The following is a 22,735-nucleotide window of genomic DNA, read 5'->3' as shown; positions in this document are numbered from 1 at the left end:
CTTTTTTTAAAGCGTTTATAACTGCCTGTCGTCGGACCTATTGCAAATAGTTAATAGCTCCCTTTTGACCGGCACTTTTCCTGAGTCCCTGAAAACTGCAGTTATTAAACCCCTACTAAAAAAGCATAGCCTTGATGCATCGGTAATCAGTAACTACAGACCAATATCTAATCTCCCCTTTATAGCGTCAGTCTTCCCCAGGGCAGCTGTGGCTACATCACCCGTAGCTTACCACCACTGGTACGAATGGTGTGAATGAATAATGATTTCTGTGAAGCGCTTTGGGTGTCTAGAAAAGCGCTATATAAATCCAATCATTATTATAGCCAAAATAATTGAAAAGGTTGTTTACCTACAACTCAATAGATTCCTAACCTCAAATGATCTCCTAGATAAACTCCAATCAGGCTTTCGCCCCCATCACAGCACATAAACCGTGCTTACTAAAGTCATAAATTACATTAGAATGAACTCAGACTCAGGCAAAAATTTGATTCTAGTGCTCTTGGATCTTAGCGCTGCATTTGACACTGTTGACCACTCAATATTATTGGACAGACTGGAAAACTGGGTTGGGCTATCGGGTACGGTCCTCCAGTGGTTCAGGTCCTGTCTTCAAGACAGGAAGTACTTCGTCTCCATTGGCAATTACACATCTGACCTAACTAGTATGACTTGTGGGGTGCCTCAAGGATCCATTATGGGGCCCGTTCTCTTCAACCTTTATATGCTCCCTCTAGGCCTAATTATGCAAAAAAACAAAGTAGCCAATCATAACTACGCAGATGACACTCAGTTGTATATAACTCTTTCCTCAACTGACTATGCTCCCATAGAATCATTGTGCCAGTGCATTGACCAAATAAATAACTGGATGCGCCAGAATTTCCTACAGCTAAACAAAGACAAAACAGAGGTGATCGTCTTTGGTCCCAAAGAACAAAGGCTTAAAATCACTGCATGCCTTGAGTCTCGATCCCTGAAGCCTATAGGATCAAGTCAAAAATCTTGGCGTTATTATTGATTCCGATCTCAACTTTAACTCCCATATTAAAGGAACACTCCGCCCATTTTCAACCAGCTTTGTATCATTAGAACATCAGTAGTATATCAGAAAACTGTAAACTGTTTTGAAGTCTGTCATTTAATTTGACAGTTATTGAGTGTTAAAGTGTGGACCAGTGACATCACTGGTCCACACTAACTCAAATTAATAACTCATTAACTCAAATCAACTCCCAATAACTGTCAAACTATTCATAATTCATCTAGTTTGACAGTTATTGAGAGTTGATTTGAGTTAATGAGTTATTAATTTGAGTTAGTGTGGACCAGTGATGTCACTGGTCCACACTTTAACACTCATAACTGGCAAATTAAATGACAGGCTTCAAAACCGTTTACAGTTTTCTGATATACTACTGATGTTCTAATGATACAAAGCTGGTTGAAAATGGGCGGAGTGTTCCTTTAAGTCAATCAGAAAATCCGCTTTTTATCATCTTAAAAATATAGCAAGAATTAGCTACATGTCCAGACAGGATCTAGAAAAACTAATTCATGCTTTCATCTATAGTAGGTTAGACTACTGCAATAGCCTTTTCTCTGGTCTCTCCAAAAAAGAACTTAGGCAACTTCAGCTAATTCAGAATGCTGCTGCTAGAGTTCTAACGAAGACTAAGAAAGCTGATCTATCACTCCAGTTCTTAAGTCCTTACACTGGTTGCCAGTGTGTCATAGAATAGATTTTAAAATACTGTTATTAGTCTATAAATCACTTAATGGCCTAGGCCCAAAATACATCGCTGAATTGCTCCCACGCTACGAACCGTCTAGACCTCTCAGTTCAGCAGGGTCCAGCTTATTAACTGTCCCTAGGATCAAATCAAATCATGGGAAGGCCGCATTTACCCACTATGCTTCTGCTAGCTGGAACAAACTGCCTGAAGACCTCAGATCTGCCCCAACGTTACTTACTTTTAAAAATAGACTAAAGACTTTTATGTTTACCGTCGCTTTTAACTGCTGTCATTTTGACATAATTGAGCCAGGCGATTATTATTTTTTTAACAGAAATGCCTGCTCAGCAAAAACGGAAAGTATCAAATTGCTTTAAACCAGTGAGATAGTACTTAGTACACACAAGAGGGTAGGTACAGGCAGTTTTGAACATGCCTAGTATTGTACAACGGACTGGAATGAACGAAAACAACTGAGTGATAGCCTTCATCTTCATCGTCGTCATCATCATCATCATCATCATCCAACGTTACGGTATAAGTTCATTGCTCTCCTCGTCTCCCTCTGCCAAACAGCCATACCATATTTTAAACAAGTAACATGAGCCTACCGCTCACACATTCAGTTGTTTGTGTTTCATTGGAAAGAAACTCTCCCAGCAAAGCAATGTAGAAGGCATGCTAACGTAGCTACCAAGCTAACCAAACAGCACTGCAGTAGACAAAACAAGCAGACTTACCAAATACCGGTAGGTAGACCGTAGACGCCAAGTTTCCAATACATGTCCAGTATAATGGACATGGGAGCTAGCTCTCTTGGCGTTGCGGTTAACATGTCGGACTCTCAAGCCGAGGGTCGGCAGTTCAAATCCACCCCTGGACAAGCCCTTAACTTGGGTTGCTGCAAGTACCACCTACACAACGCCGTTACATTGGTGCCGTGACCCGGATGTCCAGTGGGTGTGGAGTGAGTTTAAGGGGGTGAGTGTAACCGAATTGAATCAGTGCGGATTCCTCGTGAGTCCCGAGTGGTAGCGAGTGGATTGGTTAAACTCACTCCCCAGGTATAAAGGCATGTTAATCAGCTCCGCCAAGGGAGCTAGCTCTCTTGGCGTTGCGGTTAACATGTCGGCAGTTCGAATCCATCCCTGGACAAGCCCTTAACATGGGTTGCTGCAAGTACCACCTACACAACGCCGTTACATATATATATATTATTATATATATATTATATATATAATATTTTTTAATTATTATTAACATGCAAGAATGGCAATAGTCATTCTAATTCAGTAAAGCTGTTATCAAACATGGTTTAAATCATGGTTGTCATGCAATGTGTGTATAGGAAGTTCCCCCCCTATGACTTTTTTTTGGTATTGCACACCAGTAAACACACCTACTCCTTAGTCCAAATTTACTCTCCTAAAACTAAAACTCTCCTAATTTTAACACCAGGGAGGTTAAATCTCATTCTCTATCTTTTACAGTGGGTTTTACTGGTTAGGACCATGATTTCGGTCCTAACAACTCATCGCGGGTGATTTTACATTTATCGATCCTAACAACCCCACATCCTAAGAACACACACACACACACACACGCACGCACACACACACACACACACGCACGCACGCACGCACACACACACACACACACACACACACACACACACACACACACAAACACACACACACACGTGTGGGTCCTCTACCACGTTTTATATTTAATGGCCAACAACATCTTTGCTTGTGTCAGGGAATGTCGAGAGGCTGAAAACTAGTCAGTAGTATTTCACTTGAAGATACAAGACTTTAGACCAAATCACCGTGACGTCACCATGTAAACAAATTTACTTCCGGGTACCACTTGGGGAAGGCGGCAGGTTTAAATGTGCATGTTGTCATATAAATGCTGTCAAACCCTCTCGTTGTTTTCGGCCGACTACTTTCAATTTAAATGGTTAAACGGTTGGTAAACATGCTTGTCCGACGTATCTAGCCTTTCTTCTGTGTTTGTTTTATGTAGTGTTAGCTAGCTAATAACGTTTGTTTGTCTGTCAAACTCGCTGTTTTTTTGCAGACTTGTTAACGTTACAGAGCTACTAACCTCGCGTCACCAGGCTCTTCTCGGCGAGAAAGAGCTACTGACGCCACGTTAATTTAATTTAGCTTCAAGTCTACTCTGGTCTGGTCCAACAGGTAAATTAGCTAGTCTGGTCTCCACTAACGTTAGTGAAAGTGTTGTTATGAATGATATTAAACAACAACACAACACGGACGAACCATTTTTGTCTTCTTTGTCTGTTTTTGTCTTAAACACGTCAGTTTGTGCCGTCCACCGCCATTATAATGTGTGGACCCAGGGGTACCCGGAAGTAAATGTAAACATCCCGCTGATTTGGTCTTATAGATTAGTATAGTACATTACATGACTTCTGATGTAGATCATATTCACTTCTATCTATAGATTTGTCCCTCATACGGCGCCGTACGCGAAAACCGAAGATCGTCTATTACGGAAGATACAATCCTGGCAACTGGCCCAGGTGGTCGTACGCAGGCAGGCAGGCTGGTTTGCTGAAGACGGAATCGGGAACGCGAAGTGGAGTAAGAGGTCTTCTTGTTCTTCCTCCTCCAGTCCCTCCTATCTCTGTCAGAGACCAGAGACAGCAACAAACAACAACAAACACAACGAGCTGGAGACGTCAGACAGAGAGCTGTAACGTTAGCACTTAGCAGAAATCTGCTGTGAACAACGTCTCTCTCCAACAGCAGGTAGCTAACAGCAGCCACAGTTCCACATTTAGCAGCCAACACTGATACTTTTATCGGAGGGAGATAGGAAAGCCGCTTTGTTTTGAAGCTAACGCTAGTAAGTTAGCGTTGTTGTTGTTATAAAGTGACGTAGGCACTAGGCAGCGAGCTAACCGTGTGATGAGCATGACTGACAGTAAAGGCTAGTAGCTAGCCCCTTAAGTTCGCACATCGAAATTGGCCACAAGAGACTGAGGCTAAAAGCACAACGGGTTTTATTAAACACCCCCCCCCCCTAAACGTTAACTAGCATTAGCTTTGGTTAAGCTAACATTGGTGTCATTTAGCTTTCTTGTATTTCCACTTTTCATTTTGTAGATCGCCAATATTACCAGTGACTATATTGACAATAGCCGCAAAACGCGACTATTTCACTCGAGTACCTCTCCCATCATAGTCGCGCTCGCCCGACCCCTTTATCGAGGGAAAGTTGCACATTTAGCGATCTACAAGCTTCAAACATGCACCAATCACTAATATAAACTACGCACCTTGTTGCCACGGATGTTGTCGAGCAGGCCGCGCTGAGGCCGCGCTTTGTTAACTCGTATTTTAAGAAAGTTTGGGTTATTTGTGTGTCCGGAAACATTATTTTCCCTTCTCCAACGACTCTTCTTCTTTTTTGCTGCTCACCGGTTCAACTGCTCAACTGCGCCACCGCATCATGGGGTATTACTGCGACAGAACGACACAGGGCAAACCCCATACTTGACACATGATGTAATACCCCATGATGCGGTGGCGCAGTTGAGCAGTTGAACCGGTGAGCAGCAAAAAAGAAGAAGAGTCGTTGGAGAAGGGAAAATAATGTTTCCGGACACACAAATAACCCAAACTTTCTTAAAATACGAGTTAACAAAGCGCGGCCTCAGCGCGGCCTGCTCGACAACATCCGTGGCAACAAGGTGCGTAGTTTATATTAGTGATTGGTGCATGTTTGAAGCTTGTAGATCGCTAAATGTGCAACTTTCCCTCGATAAAGGGGTCGGGCGAGCGCGACTATGATGGGAGAGGTACTCGAGTGAAATAGTCGCGTTTTGCGGCTATATTGACAACAGCAAGGAAGTGCAAGACATATCACCTGTCACCTTGAGTGATGATAGGAGAGAAGAAAAACAATGAGAGACAGATGTTTGAGATCACAGTGCAGGTAGAAGAGAATGAGTTCAAGTTTAATTGTGTTTATTTGTCAGATACCTTCACACTGTAATTAATATTGCATCACATAATATGTGATGTAATATTAATGAACATGAACATAGGGGGCTAGGCTGAACTGAGCCCAGGAGGCGCAATGACCGTCAGACTCCAGAGGGGAATTCCTCCTTCTAGCTCTGTTTCTAACTCTCACTACTTCTCTCTCTCTCTCCTCTCCCTGTTCTCTCATCTCCTCCTCTGTTCTCTCTCATCTCCTCCTCTGTCTGTTCTCCTCTGCCTCCCTCCCTCTCTTTCTCCTCTCTTCTCTCTCTCTCCTCTTTCTCTCTCTAGAGGCGATGGCGGAGCAGAATGTGGAGGCCAAGTTGAAGCAGCTCCTGAAGCAGGAGAAGATCCAGCTGTGGAACCCGCCCTTCACCGATGACAGCAACGAGCCGGGCCTGCAGCACATGCAGGTGGAGAGGGGGGGGGGGGGGGGGGGGCTGTCTTTGGGTCACTCACGATTTGATTCTGATTCCTGGGATCATGATTCCGTTCATAACTACCGTATTCCCCATTCAAAATCAGTTCTCGATTTAGTACATAGGGGGATTTTAGGATCTACTCCAGTCCGCTGTGTGCTAAGAAAGGCGGCGTAGTAAATTATGGCAGATTATGTAGTTTTTTTATTTGAAAAAAGTTTGATCAACTGATTACAACAATGTCAACACTGAACACAGTAGGCAAAACTAAGACAAAAGGTAACATTTATTCATGCTAAACTTGCGCAAATAAAAACGTATTATTCTCAGTGACTGGCTGGTAATGAGGCACAGGGAAACAGAAACAAAAACTAGCAGTGTACAGATTGAAGAACGGTAATCAACGTTTGTGTGCGCGTGCGCGTGTGCGTGCGTGTGGTGCTTTCAGGAGCTGGCGCAGCGCCTCGCCCCCCTGCTGGGCATGGCGGAGGTGGAGGTGGGCGTGTCTCTGGAGGCCATCAGAGCTCAGGCTGTGAAGAGAGGGAAGGGCAACAAGACCTACAGAGAGACCTGCGTGGCTACATTGGAACTACTGCTGCCCAGAGGCAGCAAGGCGGTGAGACCCGGGTGTGGGGGGGGGGGGGGGATTGTACTCTTTTTGTTTCCATTTCTTTGTTTGGTTTCCAGTCAAATCTATTTATTGTCTTTTATTGATTGTCTCTTTCATCCGTTACTATAGCAACACAGGAACGTACTTGTCAGGCCACTAAAGCAAGTTGACATAGAGCTCAACAGACACACGAAGGTTTCCGTGACGGCAATGTTCCGGAAGAGTATTTCCCCCTTCATATTCTACAATGAGATTTTGATTATAGCCATAATGTTGTAACCACCCAGGGTAGACTTACCACGGCTCTTCCAGTGGTGAAACGATGGTATATCTTCCTGTAGAAGCCACAAATCTGTAAGATATCATCCGTGTTTATTTTAAAACATTTTTCATTCAATGTCATGGAGAAGTACTACACTACCCACAATTTGACAATGTAATATCAACGTCTTTGATTGGTGGAGCTGACTGTATGGTCGTCTGTGATTGGTGGCCTGCATTTATTTCTCTCTCTTGCTGCTCTCTCTCTGGCTAGGCTACTACGAATGTAGGCAATGATTTGCTGAGTAAAGGACTCAAACTGCCACTGAGTGACTGAAAGTATACTTTTAGAAACTTGAGAGAACAGAATGAATCAGAATGATCAAGACTTCAAATTCATTTTACTACTCTACTATAATAGGATGGTGTTCCACGTAGGGTTGTCCCGGCGAGTCGACGTAATCGATGATGTCGACTACGTAATTACGTCGACGCACGCTACGTGCCTCGACGCGTCACAATCGTCACAAAACAAAAAAGATGGTAGCGATGGCCGGAGAAAGTAGTGGATGCATGGCTGTCTTGGCTGATCCACAAACTAAGAGAAATTTAAAGAGATTTTCAGACGGCAGCCCGTCTTTATTGTCACACAACACACTACAACACATGCACGGAGGGCCACAACACACACATGCTGACGGTGGCCGGTGAAATTTGTCCTCTGCATTTAACCCATCCTGGCTTTGTCCTTTCCTCCTGGGGCAGGCCAGGAGCAGTGGTCGCTTTCTCGTACAGCGCCCGGGGACCGACTTCGGATGTTGTCGTCACTGGTCGGATGACGATGACGATCTGATCTTCTGCATGTTTTTAGTGGGGGGGGGGTTATATACGGAGGAACCCCCCTGGGGGAGCACGGGGAGAACATGCAAACTCCACACAGAGAAAAAGGCCCTTACGACGAGATACCCCACCTGGGCAGTAGGCACTGAAGATATGGGGGGGAACACAACCACAGCGCCCACAGTGTCCCAGGCGAGAATCGAACTCAGGACCTTCTGACTGCGAGGCGACAGCTCTACCACTGAGCCACCGTGCCCCCGGGGGCAACAACCATAGGCGATGCAGCTAAAACTATATATATATAATATATATGTATATTAGCATTAACATGGAACGTATTTCTGATAGTGGTAGTCACTTACCATTGACTTAGCGTAGTTTCTAAACCATCACCGTCATGTTGAAAGTAATTTCTACACCGCAGCGAACATAACATTACACCATTTAACGGTGTTATTCGGCCGTTTAACGTTAACGTACATATTTCCGTTTGCTTTCACGGCTAACATGTAGAAAATTGATTAAACTAACGTTACAGACCATTGTTAGTCTGTTGCTGCTCACGTTAATTTACTGCGTGCATCATTTAACACAGTGCTATTCGGCTGTTTACATTCTTCTGTTTGCGTCCACATGTAAGATGAGATCGAAACTAACGTTACAGACCATTGTTACAGTCTGTGACTGTTAGTCTGTAAATCGTTTGTATTATTTATTTCCTTACCCCCACACTGATGCAAACATACATTTGGCTGAGTTAGCTGCACAATGCACATTACTCCAGTGATTAAATAAATCCATGTCCTGTAAAAATACTGATCCTCCTCAGTTTAGGGAAAGGGTTCATACATACAGTGATGAATCATGATGATGATCAATTTAATCTATGTGTCAGGTGGTCCAGTATTTTCGTGATGAGAGCAGGCAACTGACAAATAGGCAGGCACTATCTATTATAATAATAAGATTAATATTAATAATAATTCATATGATCATATCAATGATATGATCATATGAATTATGAGATGGTTAAATAAAATACTGAAATTGAGAAGTTTTTGGTTAATTATTTGTTTTGGGTAAATGTATTGTTAGCCTATATAATAAAAAAAATTAAATAAAAAATAATCCCTAGATTAATCGACTAATCGAAAAAATAATCGTTAGATTAATCGATAAGAAAATAATCGTTTGGGACAGCCCTACACGGCAGTGCGGCGACACAGAAGCTCAACTGAGCATGCTCAGAACGCCACCCTATTGTATCATAATTGACCCTTCCTAAACCCCGCCCCTCAGACAGAAGGTAGGACAACTTTCATGTGTAGAGAGCAGCAGAGCAGCAGAGGTGTTGGTGTGTATAAGTGCATGCTTTGTGCTCAGACAATATCATGCAATAAAAGTGTATACATCATGTTAAAATGGAGAATATGTACTTTCAGATAGTATAAATCATGGTATACTAATATTTTTTTAGTAGTTTTTTTTAATTAACAGAAAACCTGTGTGTGTGTGTGTGTGTAGGATGCCAGGAAGAAGACGTACTTGGAGAGCAGGTTGGATGTGTGTGCTCAGCAGGTGATGGACAGGTAGGAACACAGCTCTGCTCACACTGACCTGCAGCTCACCCTGCAGGTCAGCAGCAGGTCTCAGATCAGTGTCTGTACAGTGACAGATCCTCCACAGGTCAGCAGCAGGTCTCAGATCAGTGTCTGTACAGTGACAGATCCTCCACAGGTCAGCAGCAGGTCTCAGATCAGTGTCTGTACAGTGACAGATCCTCCACAGTTCAGCAGCAGGTCTCAGATCAGTGTCTGTACAGGGAGACAGATCCTCCACAGGTTAGCAGCAGGTCTCAGATCAGTGTCTGTACAGTGAGACAGATCCTCCACAGGTTAGCAGCAGGTCTCAGATCAGTGTCTGTACAGTGAGACAGATCCTCCACAGGTCAGCAGCAGGTCTCAGATCAGTGTCTGTACAGTGAGACAGATCCTCCACAGGTCAGCAGCAGGTCTCTGATCAGTGTCTGTACAGTGACAGATCCTCCACAGGTCAGCAGCAGGTCTCAGATCAGTGTCTGTACAGTGACACAGATCCTCCACAGGTCAGCAGCAGGTCTCAGATCAGTGTCTGTACAGTGACAGATCATCCACAGGTCAGCAGCAGGTCTCAGATCAGTGTCTGTACAGTGACAGATCCTCCACAGGTCAGCAGCAGGTCTCAGATCAGTGTCTGTACAGTGACAGATCATCCACAGGTCAGCAGCAGGTCTCAGATCAGTGTCTGTACAGTGACAGATCATCCACAGGTCAGCAGCAGGTCTCAGATCAGTGTCTGACCTGTACAGTGGCACAGATCCTCCACAGGTCAGCAGCAGGTCTCAGATCAGTGTCTGTACAGTGACAGATCCTCCACAGGTCAGCAGCAGGTCTCAGATCAGTGTCTGTACAGTGAGACAGATCCTTCACAGGTCAGCAGCAGGTCTCAGATCAGTGTCTGTACAGTGAGACATATCCTCCACAGGTCAGCAGCAGGTCTCAGATCAGTGTCTGTACAGTGAGACAGATCCTTCACAGGTCAGCAGCAGGTCTCAGATCAGTGTCTGTACAGTGACACAGGTCAGCAGCAGGTCTCAGATCAGTGACTACGTTTACATGCACACAATATTCCGCTTTTTGCCCATATTCGGAAAATGACAATATTCCTACTAAATGAATAATCCACTAATATTCCCGTTTACATGCAGCCGTAGCTCGCCCTCCCCGACACGTGAGGGAGGGGGGAGAGAGAGAGATGCAGGTAGGCGGAGCCGCAGAGTTTTTCTGTTATGAATAAACAGAGCAGCACTATTCTTACGAGCATCACTTGGTCCATTTCAGGAGCTTGCTGCTGAAAAGTTTGGTGTTGCGCATCCAAGTCTTTCATAAAAAGTAGGCTAGTAGCCTACGTTATTACCTCGCAGGCTAGCAAGCATTGTGGACTTCCATGGGCACTGGGCACTATAGGCTACTCTCTCGCTCTCTCTCTTTAAATCGATGTTTCTCATCTCCTCCCGATCAGAAATGTCTGCTTTTCTTTTTGCATGCCAGAGATGATGGATTATTATGATTATATCGCCTGTTCTAGAGCTTTCTAGCACAGATCAGTTGACCACAAACAGGCAACATGCGTCGCAAACTGCAGTAAAAACCCTGATTGAGACGCATATTCCAAATGCGCTGTATACATGATCAAAGAATCCTCAGAAAACCCAAATAATACTGGAATAACCCAGAGGTCTTAATCGGAAAATGCTAAATTCAGAAAAAGGGCAAATTTGGAAAATGCAACTGGAATATACTGTTTACATGACCCTTATCAAATTCAGAATATTGTCATTTTCCGAATAATAGTGGAATATTGTGTGCATTTAAACATAGTCAGTGTCTGTACAGTGAGACACATCCTTCACAGGTCAGCAGCAGTTCTCAGATCAGTGTGAGACAGACCGTCTGACATACAGTACGTGTGTGTGTGTGTGTGTGTGTATATATACGGTATGTGTGTATATATATATCTATATCTATATAGATATAGATATAGATATATATAAGGTCAATTTCCTTATTTCCTTATTCCTATTTGAAATTGTTATTGGGTAGTGCTATTTGAATTCGCTGAATGGCTATTGGAAATACCGATTTGAAATCGCTATTTGAAATCGCGAAGTGGACAATTGCTTCATACGACATAAGTCAGGTGATTTTTCCTGCACCAAAGCCAGCCTCGGCGCAGTGGTTTCCTGCACCAAAGCCAGCCTCCGCGCAGTGGTTTCCTGCACCAAAGCCAGCCTCCGCGCAGTGGTTTCCTGCACCAAAGCCAGCCTCGGCGCAGTGGTTTCCTGCACCAAAGCCAGCCTCCGCGCAGTGGTTTCCTGCACCAAAGCCAGCCTCGGTGCAGTGGTCGATACAACTGCCTCGCGAGTAACGGCGCATGCCTCGTAGCTTGGGTGTCAGACGTAACATCACTACCAATAACAGTCTGTACAACAGACAACACTCAAGCTGGTGGCCTTTCTGATGAATGGGCTTAACAGCAACACATGACCAGCCGGTACTAGATAGGAGGTACTAGATAGATAGGTACTAGATAGATAGGTACTAGATAGATAGGTACTAGATAGATAGGTACTAGATAGATAGGTACTAGATAGATAGGTACTAGATAGGTGTACCTGATCAAGTGGCCTGTGTTTGGTCTTTTCCTGTAGGATCGCAGAGGAGTACGGCCTCAAATCCGTCAAGCTCATCCTGAACGGGAAAACTCTGTCTGCTGGTGAGGGTTAGCTGTTAGCATCACAGCCCAGGACGTGTGAATAACAGCTCTACAGATAACACACAGATACATTGAGATAACACACAGATAACACACAGGTAACACGCAGATAACATATAGATAACACACAGATAACGTTGAGATAACACACAGATAACACACAGGTAACATATAGATAACACACAGATAACACACAGGTAACACGCAGGTAACACGCAGATAACACACAGATAACACACAGGTAACACGCAGATAACATATAGATAACACACAGATAACACACAGATAACACACAGGTAACATATAGATAACACACAGATAACGTTGAGATAACACACAGGTAACACGCAGATAACACGCAGATAACACGCAGATAACACGCAGATAACACACAGGTAACACACAGGTAACACACAGGTAACATATAGATAACACACAGGTAACACGCAGATAACACGCAGATAACATATAGATAACAGACAGGTAACACACAGGTAACATATAGATAACACACAGGTAACACACAGGTAACACACAGGTAACACACAGGTAACACACAGGTAACACGCAGATAACATATAGATAACAGACAGGTAACACACAGGTAACATATAGATAACACACAGGTAACACACAGGTAACACACAGGTAACACACAGGTAACACACAGGTAACACGCAGATAACATATAGATAACAGACAGGTAACACACAGGTAACACACAGGTAACACGCAGATAACATATAGATAACACACAGGTAACACACAGGTAACACGCAGATAACACGCAGATAACATATAGATAACAGACAGGTAACACACAGGTAACACACAGGTAACACACAGGTAACACACAGGTAACACGCAGATAACATATAGATAACAGACAGGTAACACACAGGTAACACACAGGTAACATATAGATAACACGCAGATAACACGCAGATAACACGCAGATAACACACAGGTAACACACAGGTAACACACAGGTAACACGCAGATAACATATAGATAACACACAGGTAACACGCAGATAACATATAGATAACACACAGGTAACACAGATAACATATAGATAACACACAGGTAACACAGATAACATATAGATAACACACAGGTAACACACAGATAACACACAGATAACATAGGTAACACACAGGTAACACGCAGATAACATATAGATAACACTCAGTGGACGGCAAACGTCATCACACCCACTCAGAGTTTGTAGTTTTTACTGCCATGTGGCCTGAAATGGGAAGTCATTAAAACACTGTTTTACTGTTTGTTGCATTTTTATTGCCGTTTTGCGGAAATCATGTGCCGCCCATTTTACTTCCAGGAATCTGATCGAGTAAACAGTTCATTCAAAGTGTGAAATGAATGCTGTAATGATAAATTGGTGAATTTCTCTAAGTGGGTTAATTGTCTGTGTGTCTCTGTTGTTGGCACTCTCTGTAGACCATCTTACTGTATTTAGCAGTGTGTTTTGGGATGAAACCACCAGTATTTTCAAATTTTACTAATATTTTTTTAAGTAGTTTTTTTTTAATTAACAGAACACCTCTGTGTGTGTGTGTGTGTGTGTGTGTGTGTGTGTGTGTGTCTCAGACCAGCGTCTGGAGCAGCAGGGTGTGAGGAACCACAGTAAGGTGATGGTGCTGAAGGTGAGCGATGCAGAGAGGACGCGACAGAGTGCCGAGGAGGAGAAGAAGAAGAGCCAGAGCGAGAGCCTGCAGAGGACGCAGAAAGGCTTCCAGATCCTGTCAGAGAGAGGTATGACTGAGTCTCTGCCTTCCAAGTGCTTATCGTGATGTCTTTCCCAGTGAAAGGGTGGACCGTAGGCAGGACCATAGACTGGGAGCAATTTGATTGGACAGCAGGCCGCGAGAGAGGCGGGACATAACGTTCTGAGGAGTTTGATTGGACCGTTGAAACAAACCAGAACAAATATGGAGTCGGACAGCGATGAGTTGGATGCTAGCCTCGCTAACATTAGCCTCCACTAACGTTACTCACCCCTTCATCTCCCCCGGTATCAGAGCAGGCGGGTGTGCCCCTCGAGCTGCCGGGGGTAGAGGAAGACGAGGGAGAGGAGAGGAAGACGAGGGAGAGGAGGACTATTTTGTCCTGGGAGGGAGACAGTTAGGGATGTCACAATATATCGTCCCACAATATATCGCAATATCAAAACGGGACAATATGTATCGTTGAGATGAAATCTCATATCGCGAGAAAAAGAAGCTGAACATGGTGGCACTGATCTGCATCTGATTGCATGCTCGCTCTCCTTTTCATTGCTTTGTTTGAACAGACGAGGGACGTTACAGACACGGAGGATGAAAATGGTGAAATTACTCAAATTAGCGTGGAGGATGCCACCTCAACTTACGAATCGATCGCAAAAAAATATTGTTAAAATATCGTATCGTTATCGTAAACCCAACATCGTGTATCGTATCGTATCGTGAACTGAGTGTATCGTGACACCCCTAGAGACCGTACATGCTTGAGCCTTGGCACCCCGCAGAAAAATCTTAGCTAGTTAATGTTCTGTGTCAGCACCGCACCGCACAGTTTTTTTTTCCGGAGAATGACAGTTGGAGATTGATTGACAGCTGCCGGATATCAGATATTATTGGTTGAAATTGTTGGTTAGTACAATTAGTGCATACATGGGCAACATACGGCCCGCGGGCCGTATGCGGCCCGCGCGCGCCCCCTGTGTGGCCCGCGATGGAATTGCACACAATTTTTTTTTTTTTTTTTTTACAGTGCACCTGAACGCAACATGCAACATACCCGCTGAATAAGTGTCCAAATGTTCATGTCATTCTGGCCAATACTCTTCTGTTATAGCATTTCAGTCTGGAATATGGAATATCTTTCAATAATATGTATGACTAAAAGGCTAAAAGTAATCTCATGTGTAAGAAATGACTGTTCTACATTGAAGTAGAAATTTAAATAATTAACTTGTTGGTTTTGGATTTATTTAGCTTCAAGAGTGCATTTTTATTCTGGTGTGACCCTCAACACAGGCTTTGAGAATCCCGGGCCACTTAGGCTACTGATACTTATGCTTAAATTAACCCACTCATATTCTGGTTTATTTCAAGAAAAACATTTCGGCTAGTGGACATTCTAATTGGCTGGTAACTTTAAAATCTAGCAGCCATATTGGCAGGTGGTGAAAAAAGTTAATTTCAAGCCCTGCAGGCAGAGCAGGTTCACATGGGAGTGAAAAAAGGATCAAATATTGGTGGTTAAGACTGAATAATGACATCACAATTGTTCATTTAAAATGAGTTATTCCTCTAAACCTGGCTTCAAATGCCCCAAATGTTTTGCGCTGGCGCCGTTCAGCCCTCAGCAAAATCTGGTAGCGAGGACATTTTTTGTGGCCCTCTCTATCATCAAAGTTGCCCATCCCTGGGTTACGGTATGACAATATTTGTTCGGCCCCCGGCAACAATCTGGGTTTCTCATGTGGCCCCCCATGAAAAATAGTTGCCCACCCCTGAATTAATGGCTTGTGACCCCACTTTGACGTGGGTCGCGTTGAATTGCGTTGAAACGCGTCACAGCGGAGCGTTTTGCCAGAGGATGAACTGGGAGCTCTCTGTGTGGAAAACATATAGTGAAGGTAAACACTGCCCATCTGCTTATATTAACGACATTATAATGATACAAAGTGGGTTGATAATCGGCAAAGCCACCCTTTAACACAATGGTTATTGAGCCTATGGCCCATTGATAGAAGCCTTTGCATTTTCACTATTAGATTTGAATGAGGGGATACCTGCTCTAGATATGCCTGTATTATAATCCTGTATCATTCTCCCTCCATGCTGCTGCTCTGTCAGATGGCAGTGAAGACCCAGCGACCATGCCCTTCCTGGAGATCGCTGACCAGAAGGGAAACCCACTCAACATCCCTCACACCGAGAAGAAGGTAGAGAGAGAGAGAGAGCGCGCGTGTGTATGTGTGTGTGTGTGTGTGTGTGCAGAGAGTTCCCCAAACTTTTGAGTAGCCAGTCAGATTGAAAAAGTAGCCGGATCATGTTCGCGGCGTTTGTTCCAGTGGTCCTTTTCCCAATTAATAAACAAACCTCAAATATGTATCCATGAGTGTGACAATTTCAATTATACAAATAAACATTCTTATAAAAGCCTAATGCTCAATTTAATTATAAATAAAACAATATCCATATTGTAAAACACAAACAGGCAATGTATATTTTTAAGAACAAAGAAAATACTAATAACTGTATGTTTCCCACAGGATTTGGAGAGATTGTGGTCGGTGGACCTTGCTTGGACCCTCTTGGGGGGTTCGGGGGGCCATGCCCCCTGTAAGAAAAATGTGTACATTTTAAACTAAAATGCATGAATCTGGAGTAAACTCTGGCTAGCAGCACAGGTAACTCTGGCTAGCAGCAGAGGTAACTCTGGCTAGCAGCAGAGGTAACTCTGGCTAGCAGCACAGGTAACTCTGGCTAGCAGCACAGGTAACTCTGGCTAGCAGCAGAGGAAACTCTGGCTAGCAGCAGAGGAAACTCTGGCTAGCAACAGAGTAAACTCTGGCTAGCAGCAGAGGTAACTCTGGCTAGCAACAGAGGTAACTCTGGCTAGCAGCAGAGGTAACTCTGGCTAGCAGCAGAGGTAACTCTGGCTAGCAACAGAGGTAACTCTGGCTAGCAACAGAGGTAACTCTGGCTAGCAGCACAGGTAACTCTGGCTAACAGCAGAGGTAACTCTGGCTAGCAGCACAGGTAACTCTGGCTAGCAGCAGAGGTAACTCTGGCTAGCAGCACAGGTAACTCTGGCTAGCAGCAGAGGTAACTCTGGCTAGCAACAGAGTAAACTCTGGCTAGCAGCAGAGGTAACTCTGGCTAGCAGCAGAGTAAACTCTGGCTAGCAGCAGAGGTAACTCAGGCTAGCAGCAGAGCAAATACGAGTATGAAAGCACTTCATAAGGTGGCCAAGGTCGCCATCTATCGCATGGCAGTGAAAAGACGGGTGGGCGGGGAATGAGTTAAAAATAAGTTTTTTCAAGTTTAATAAATGCATGATGTTGCATTAAATAATCGTGATCTCAATATCAGTCAATTCATCAGTAGGCAGAAGGAAGGCATTGTTTTTTTTAAGCAGCGCAGTGGCATCTATAAGTGACGTGTGTGTCAGTCTGTTTTAGCACGAGATGTCGCGTTGTCGCATGAGAGCATAGCAACACAACACTACAGCCAGAGCAATGCCACTGCAACACCAGTGAACACAAAGGCAATGCCGAACCAATGGGAACGCAAGAAGTCAGCACCAACACTATGTTGGCAGTGGAGCGGGCGTCCGGCGGCTAGTGCAGTGGTAGATTCCCTGCCTACCAACACAAGGGTCGCAGGTTCGAGCCCCCGTGCTACCTCCATCTTCGTCGGGCGTCCATACAGGCACAATTGGCCGTGTCTGTGCGTGAGAAGCCGCAGATGGATAAGGATGAGGGTATGTGTCCTGGTCGCTGCACTAGCGCCTCCTCTGGTCGGCCGGGCACCTGTCAGTGGGGAGGGGAACTAGGGGGAATAGCGTGATCATCCCATGCTACATGCTACATCCTGCCGGTGAAACTCCTCGCCGTCAGGTGAAAAGAAGCGGCTGGTGACTGCACATGTATCGGAGGAAGCATGTGCTAGTCTACAACTGGCAACTGGCAGAGGGGGCGGAGCAACGACTGGGACAAAAGGGGGAATTGAACAAGTACAGTTGGGGGGGGTGGGGGCTGAGTGTGTGTGTGTGTCTGATGGTTTGAATGAATTAAATAGACAAAAGGGCGCACACTAGAACCACTAAACTAGACTAGAACCACTAAACTAGAACCAAATGACTTAATTCCACTAATCGTGTGCGCAAGTCTATCTGCGTGTGTCAATGTATGTAAACGAAACGTGGACGGACAAGTCCGTCTTTATTGTCACAAATCACTACACTGCATGCACACACACACACATGCTGCGTGGCGCCGTGAAATTTCAGTCTCTGCATTTATCCCATTGAGGCATGTCCTTCCTCCGGGGGGCAGCCAGGAGCAGCTGGCAGCTTTCAGTGCACAGCGCCCGGGGACCATCTCCAGTTCTTTGTCGTCCCTGGTCAGGTGACCATCTTCTGCATGTTTTTAGTGGGGGTCCATACCGATGTTGTATGGAGGAACCCCCCAGGGGAGCACGGGGAGAACATGCAAACTCCACACAGAAAGGCCCTTTTGACAAGATAGCCCACCTGGGCAGTAGGCCCAGGCGGGAATCGAACCCAGGACCTTCTAGCTGTGTGGGCAACAGCGCTACCATTGCGCCACCGTGCCCCATATATTCTATAATTGTGTGTGTGTGTGTGTGTGTGTGTGTGTGTGTGTGTGTGTGTGTAGGCTCTGATCCTTGCCATGGGTTTCCATGAGAAAGGGCGTTCTCTGATGAAGAGGAAGCAGTATGACGATGCTCTCTGTCACCTCCTGCAGGCCGATGAGCAGTTTGGGTGAGAAGAGGATTTAATACAACTCCACATTCACACACTGTTACAACTCTACATTTATCCTGGAAACGTAAAGGGGTTTGAGCATTTTGCTTTAGCACGAAAGGGAATGTTTTGGAAAATTGTAAAATATTAAACCTTTTGGAAAAGTCATGAAGGTTTAAATAATGATACTAAGTTTTCATCATCATCATTTTCTTTGGACAAAAAAAAAGAGGAATCAAATGTTAAATTTTTTTCCTGGCATTTGTAAAGGTTGGTTTCCACCACCAGGAATTTGATTTGGACAAATCTGAAATGGGCAATTTTTTACTTAAAGGACGGCTTTTCCGTGGGGGATATGAATATATATTAAATCTCACGCCCCTAAGGTTTTCGAATCCGTTGAAATTTTTGAAATTGGAGCTTCACTCCCAGAGATATCAAGCATCTCTCACATATTTTTTGGGCCAGCCGACGCGTTTCGCGTCATCTGGCCCAAGTCCGCCTTGCGGAAGTCGTGCACCTATGAACTACAACTGTTGTGAGCCATGGTCCCGCCTCTAGAGGTCCTCCACGCCCCTTCAGAGGTCTGAAGGAAAACAAAAAGGCAGCCATCTTTTTCGACCACCTAGCCTGCTGTAGCTAGGTTAGCTTTCCATAGCTCCTTGCAAAGAGACGATTTTCTCGGGAACGGAAGCACGGACAGACACGTGACTGGCGGCATTGGAAAGCTCGTCAAATTTTACATCTAGTAGTAGGTGGGTTGAAGTAACGAAATCAACGCTGAGCAATGTACCCGTTTTTACACATTTTTACAGAAAATAGTTACAACATCAGATGCGCGTAACTCCTACGAAAATGCCTTAAAATGCATGATTTTTTTTTTATGAAGACATCTTCCGACATATATACTTCAGTTTAAATTTGATGCAATTTGGAGGCAATTTATTTTCGATTTATTTTCGATTTATTTCTTCTTCTCTCCATATATTATTGTCGAAGCCTTCTTCTTCTTTGAGTTTTATGGCGGTTGGCAAACATATATGTGCATTACCGCCACCTACTGGAGTTTGATATCAGCCAAACGCCTGAAGGGTGGGCATGGAAACGAAGGCCACGCGAGCCCAGTGCATTGTGGGAAATGTAGTATTTCGAGGCCCCCGCACCCGCACCTCCCCCCCCCCACCCCCCCCCCCCCCACCCCCCCCCACCCCCCCCCCACACCACCCCCCCCCCCCCCCCACACAGAGTGGATTTCTGGTGATATCTCAGGCTGTAAACAACCAATTTCAAAAATTTCAACGGATTTGAAAACCTTAGGGGCGTGAGATTTAATATATATTCATATCCCCCACGGAAAAGCCGGCCTTTAACACTTTGAGTGCCACGGCCCTTGGGCAAAAGGTGCTGTACTGTGCCACATAGGCTGCAATGCATTTTAATATAGCCATATCATTTTTTGTGTTCCTCTTATATGGACAACCAATAGCCTCAATGAAACTTTGAACCCTTCTGTTTCATTTAAAAAAAAAACTAAAACTGTGTTTATAAACCGTTCCATTTTGGAAATACACCCCTCTGAAAAAGAGTGTTTTCGACCGAAAAGAGCATGCTGAAATTAGTTTCTGAGATAATCACATCTTTATGTTAGAAAGGCGACAGAATGAATTCTGCTTTGAGTTGAACAAACATCGAGCCTGCTGCTGCATGGGTGTGTGTGTACTGTCAATGGTTGTATGCTGTTAGTGCCCTGCGTGCCCCACCCCCCTCCTCCTCCTCCTCCGTGGTGGGAGGAGTCGAGTGTCTCTGCTCTGCTGCGGTTTGCTCTGTTTGATCTGCACTGAAAAGTCCGCTGCCTGCACCCCCCGCTTTTTTACAGCGTGTCCTCGGCTCCCAGCTGAGAATAATGTCACTTTTCATAAAGACGCTGGTGTCGCCAACTAAATCATATGGATGGACTATCGCAGCGGACACGGATGGGGCTCAATTGTGGCAGCAGATGACTGCTGTTCACAGGCACAGCTAATGACGTTATGCTTCAAGCATATCAATGGCGATTTCCGTTTCCTCATGACTTCTTCTGTCTTTTCTCCTGGCCTTTGTCTAATCGGGAGGGCACTGTCGCCACCTAAGGGTTCTGTAAAATAGGTTAGACACATTCAATAGCTCCCATATTGTAAGAGGCGATGTAAGAGGCTTAGATCGACATTCCCCCGTCAAAATATGAATTTGGAGTTATTGACGCCATTTGGCGTCGCTGGCAGCCTACGGTAAATTTCTCTTGACGCCATATGGCGTCGCTGGCACTCAATGTGTTAATGATATAATATTAAAAGTTTATTGTTTTTGTAAACTTGACAATGCAATTTGTCATTTGGAAAAATGCAACCAAAATGAATGCAATTTGTTGGCACAACGGTTGCTGTGAGTCTCAAACAAATAAAATGTTTGTTTGTGAAAGTTTCTGTACATTACAGCACCTGTAATACAGTCATGAAAATGTAATTTGTTATGAAAAGGTTTGGGAATTTAACTGTAAACTAATTGCAGGAATGCTTTGCCAGAAATGTCAAATTATTTTAAACTGTAGTGTTCATTTTAGCAAGATTACACGAGAGGGTGTGCTTTACCGTCATTGGTATGACTGTGATGCGGTGCGTACACGTCACATGATTGTCCATTTTGGATGTCTCAGTTGAATGTCCTCTGGTCAGAGCATGCCTTCTGCCTCCTACTGGTTAGAGTTGGGCACTGCATGCCTTGTATACACCACACTGATGATGTAGAGGTCTCAAAAACCTGTATGAAATATGTGTAAAATGTTGTTCACTTGGCATTATAGGGTTATGATGAAGGAATTTAATGTAAAATGTGTGTGCGCATACAGGCGTTGTGGCTCCGCCCTGCTGGGCTCAGTGGATAACTACGCGGTGCTGCAGCTGGACATCGTGTGGTGCTACTGGGCTCTGGAGGCTCTGTCCTGCCTGGAGGACGGACGCCTGCGCCTGCAGAAAGCCGAGGACTGCTTCCTGTCCTGCTACGGACAGCAGCAGCAACGGCTACTCATGATCAAAGTACACACACACACACATACACACACACACACACACACACACACACACACACACACACACTCTATGGAAACGTGAATGTATATAGAGGCAAAGTGAACGTCACTTCCTGCTTCAGCACTGTACCAGAGATTTTCATCCGCCATTTATTTTCCCATAGACATTTCGTAAAATGCTTATAAAAATAGTTTTACTTGGTCAAACCAAACGGTTCAGATATATTTAGAATCGGGAGAGAGCATAGAACATTTCACTCAGACCAAAACTAAAAAAAACAGCATTGAAAAAATATTTTCTTTAAACCCTCTTCTTCTTTTTGTGTGTGGTCACATCGGTTCCAGGCACGGAATGTTTCTGTTGTGGCGGCAATTACATTCTTCCTATAGTAATGCACAATTGTCATTTCAAATATCTCATCTACCGAGGACAAATGATTTCACTTTTGGCATTCATGTTTATGTGGCTTTCAATTTCACAATCCATTATGATATCCAGAATGATCCAGAATGTCTTTATTGATATTTTGATCTGTCACTTTCTCGACCTTGTTGAACTGTAAAGCTCAGCTGCTAGCAGATATGTTCTAGATGAAAGTCTGGCAGAACAGTTAGACATTAATCACCTGTAGGATTCTTCAATGAAAGAATACAATGATGATCAGATGCCATTAAAGTCGAGCTGAAATAGCATTTCCAGGTGATGTGATTCCGTATTCTCAGTGAAACAGGGTAGAGAGGCGGGACATAGCATGTGAAGGAGTTTGATTTGACCGTTGGACAGTGGGTGTGTGTGAGTGCTCTGTGCCTCGGAGCAGTGCGAGACAGCAGTCCACAAGCAGTGTTTCCCATACATAAAGGAATTTGTGGCGGGCCGCCACAATAATATTTGGACCGCCACAATAAGATGTTGACCAAAAAAAAAAAAAAAAAAAATTTTTTTTTTTTTTTTTTTTTTTTACAGTGCACCT

At 44.3% G+C, this 22,735-nt stretch overlaps 1 protein-coding gene across 1 annotated transcript in view; it reads left to right on the top strand.

Moving 5' to 3' along the window:
- Window positions 1-6,047: 6,047 nt before the first annotated feature.
- Window positions 6,048-22,735, top strand: part of nub1 (negative regulator of ubiquitin-like proteins 1) — a 39,898-nt gene continuing 23,210 nt past the window's right edge. Inside the window, exons 1-8 of the mRNA XM_083656570.1 lie at window positions 6,048-6,165; window positions 6,620-6,787; window positions 9,407-9,471; window positions 12,132-12,196; window positions 13,808-13,972; window positions 16,063-16,151; window positions 18,612-18,718; window positions 21,585-21,771. Of these exons, the coding sequence (XP_083512696.1) occupies window positions 6,049-6,165; window positions 6,620-6,787; window positions 9,407-9,471; window positions 12,132-12,196; window positions 13,808-13,972; window positions 16,063-16,151; window positions 18,612-18,718; window positions 21,585-21,771 (963 nt within the window). The 5' untranslated portion in view covers window position 6,048. The remainder of the gene's footprint in view (window positions 6,166-6,619; window positions 6,788-9,406; window positions 9,472-12,131; window positions 12,197-13,807; window positions 13,973-16,062; window positions 16,152-18,611; window positions 18,719-21,584; window positions 21,772-22,735) is intronic.

This window comes from Poromitra crassiceps, assembly GCF_964638095.1.
Source record: "Poromitra crassiceps genome assembly, chromosome: 2".
Taxonomy (NCBI): Eukaryota; Metazoa; Chordata; class Actinopteri; order Beryciformes; family Melamphaidae; genus Poromitra; species Poromitra crassiceps.
This window is presented reverse-complemented; position numbering and strand designations above follow the sequence as displayed.